At 71.1% G+C, this 640-nt stretch overlaps 1 protein-coding gene across 1 annotated transcript in view; it reads right to left on the bottom strand.

The window, feature by feature from the left end:
* Positions 1-25: 25 nt before the first annotated feature.
* MNEG_8355 (tRNA (adenine-N(1)-)-methyltransferasenon-catalytic subunit TRM6) overlaps positions 26-640 on the bottom strand; it is a gene marked incomplete at both ends in the record, with an annotated part of 1711 nt that continues 1096 nt past the window's right edge. Inside the window, 2 exons of the mRNA XM_014043176.1 lie at positions 26-58; positions 175-498. Coding sequence (XP_013898630.1) covers positions 26-58; positions 175-498 — 357 coding nt within the window. The remainder of the gene's footprint in view (positions 59-174; positions 499-640) is intronic.

Here is a 640-nt window from a genome sequence, read left to right as displayed (position 1 = left end):
GTCCTCGCCCGTCGCCGCGCCGCCGTCAGCGGCGGCGCCGGCGGCGCGCCGCGCGGCGCTCAGCGCCGCGAGCGTGGTGGTGCGGACCACGGCGCGCACCTCCTCCGGAAAGTTCATCATCCTCACGCAGTCGATCGGCGGCGCGCGCTTGTCCCCCGCGGCCGCGCAGCACACGTTGCCGGCGCCGCCGAGCCGCTCCGCGCACGCGGACGCGAGCAGCCCCTGGCACGACTCCACCACAAGCACCCGGCTGTTGGCGCCGACGTTTGCTAGCGACAGCGCCGCGGCGAGCGTGTCGCCCCGCAGATTCCAGGTGCGCTGCCCGTTCGACTTCTCGAACAGCGTCTCGCACAGCGTGCGCCCCGTGGGGCGGCGCAGCGTGACGCGCAGCACGTACTTCTTCGACTTCCGCTTGATATACTTGTCTTGAGCAAACTCGGTCTTGGTGTCAAAAGTAACGCTGTTGCTGCAGAGCGCCTCTACAATGTCAGCGCCGGCCTGCCGGGCGGGGGCGAGCGGCGGAGGTGCCTGAATCGGGAGACGGTTGCCAGGCCTGCCTGCAGACGCGTGCAACAAACAGGGGGCCGGTCTGCCCCGGCCGCCGCCTTTGTTCACTATGCCCGCCGCTCTGCACCGGCGG

Source organism: Monoraphidium neglectum (genome assembly GCF_000611645.1).
Source record: "Monoraphidium neglectum strain SAG 48.87 unplaced genomic scaffold scaffold01577, whole genome shotgun sequence".
Taxonomy (NCBI): domain Eukaryota; kingdom Viridiplantae; phylum Chlorophyta; class Chlorophyceae; order Sphaeropleales; family Selenastraceae; genus Monoraphidium; species Monoraphidium neglectum.
This window is presented reverse-complemented; position numbering and strand designations above follow the sequence as displayed.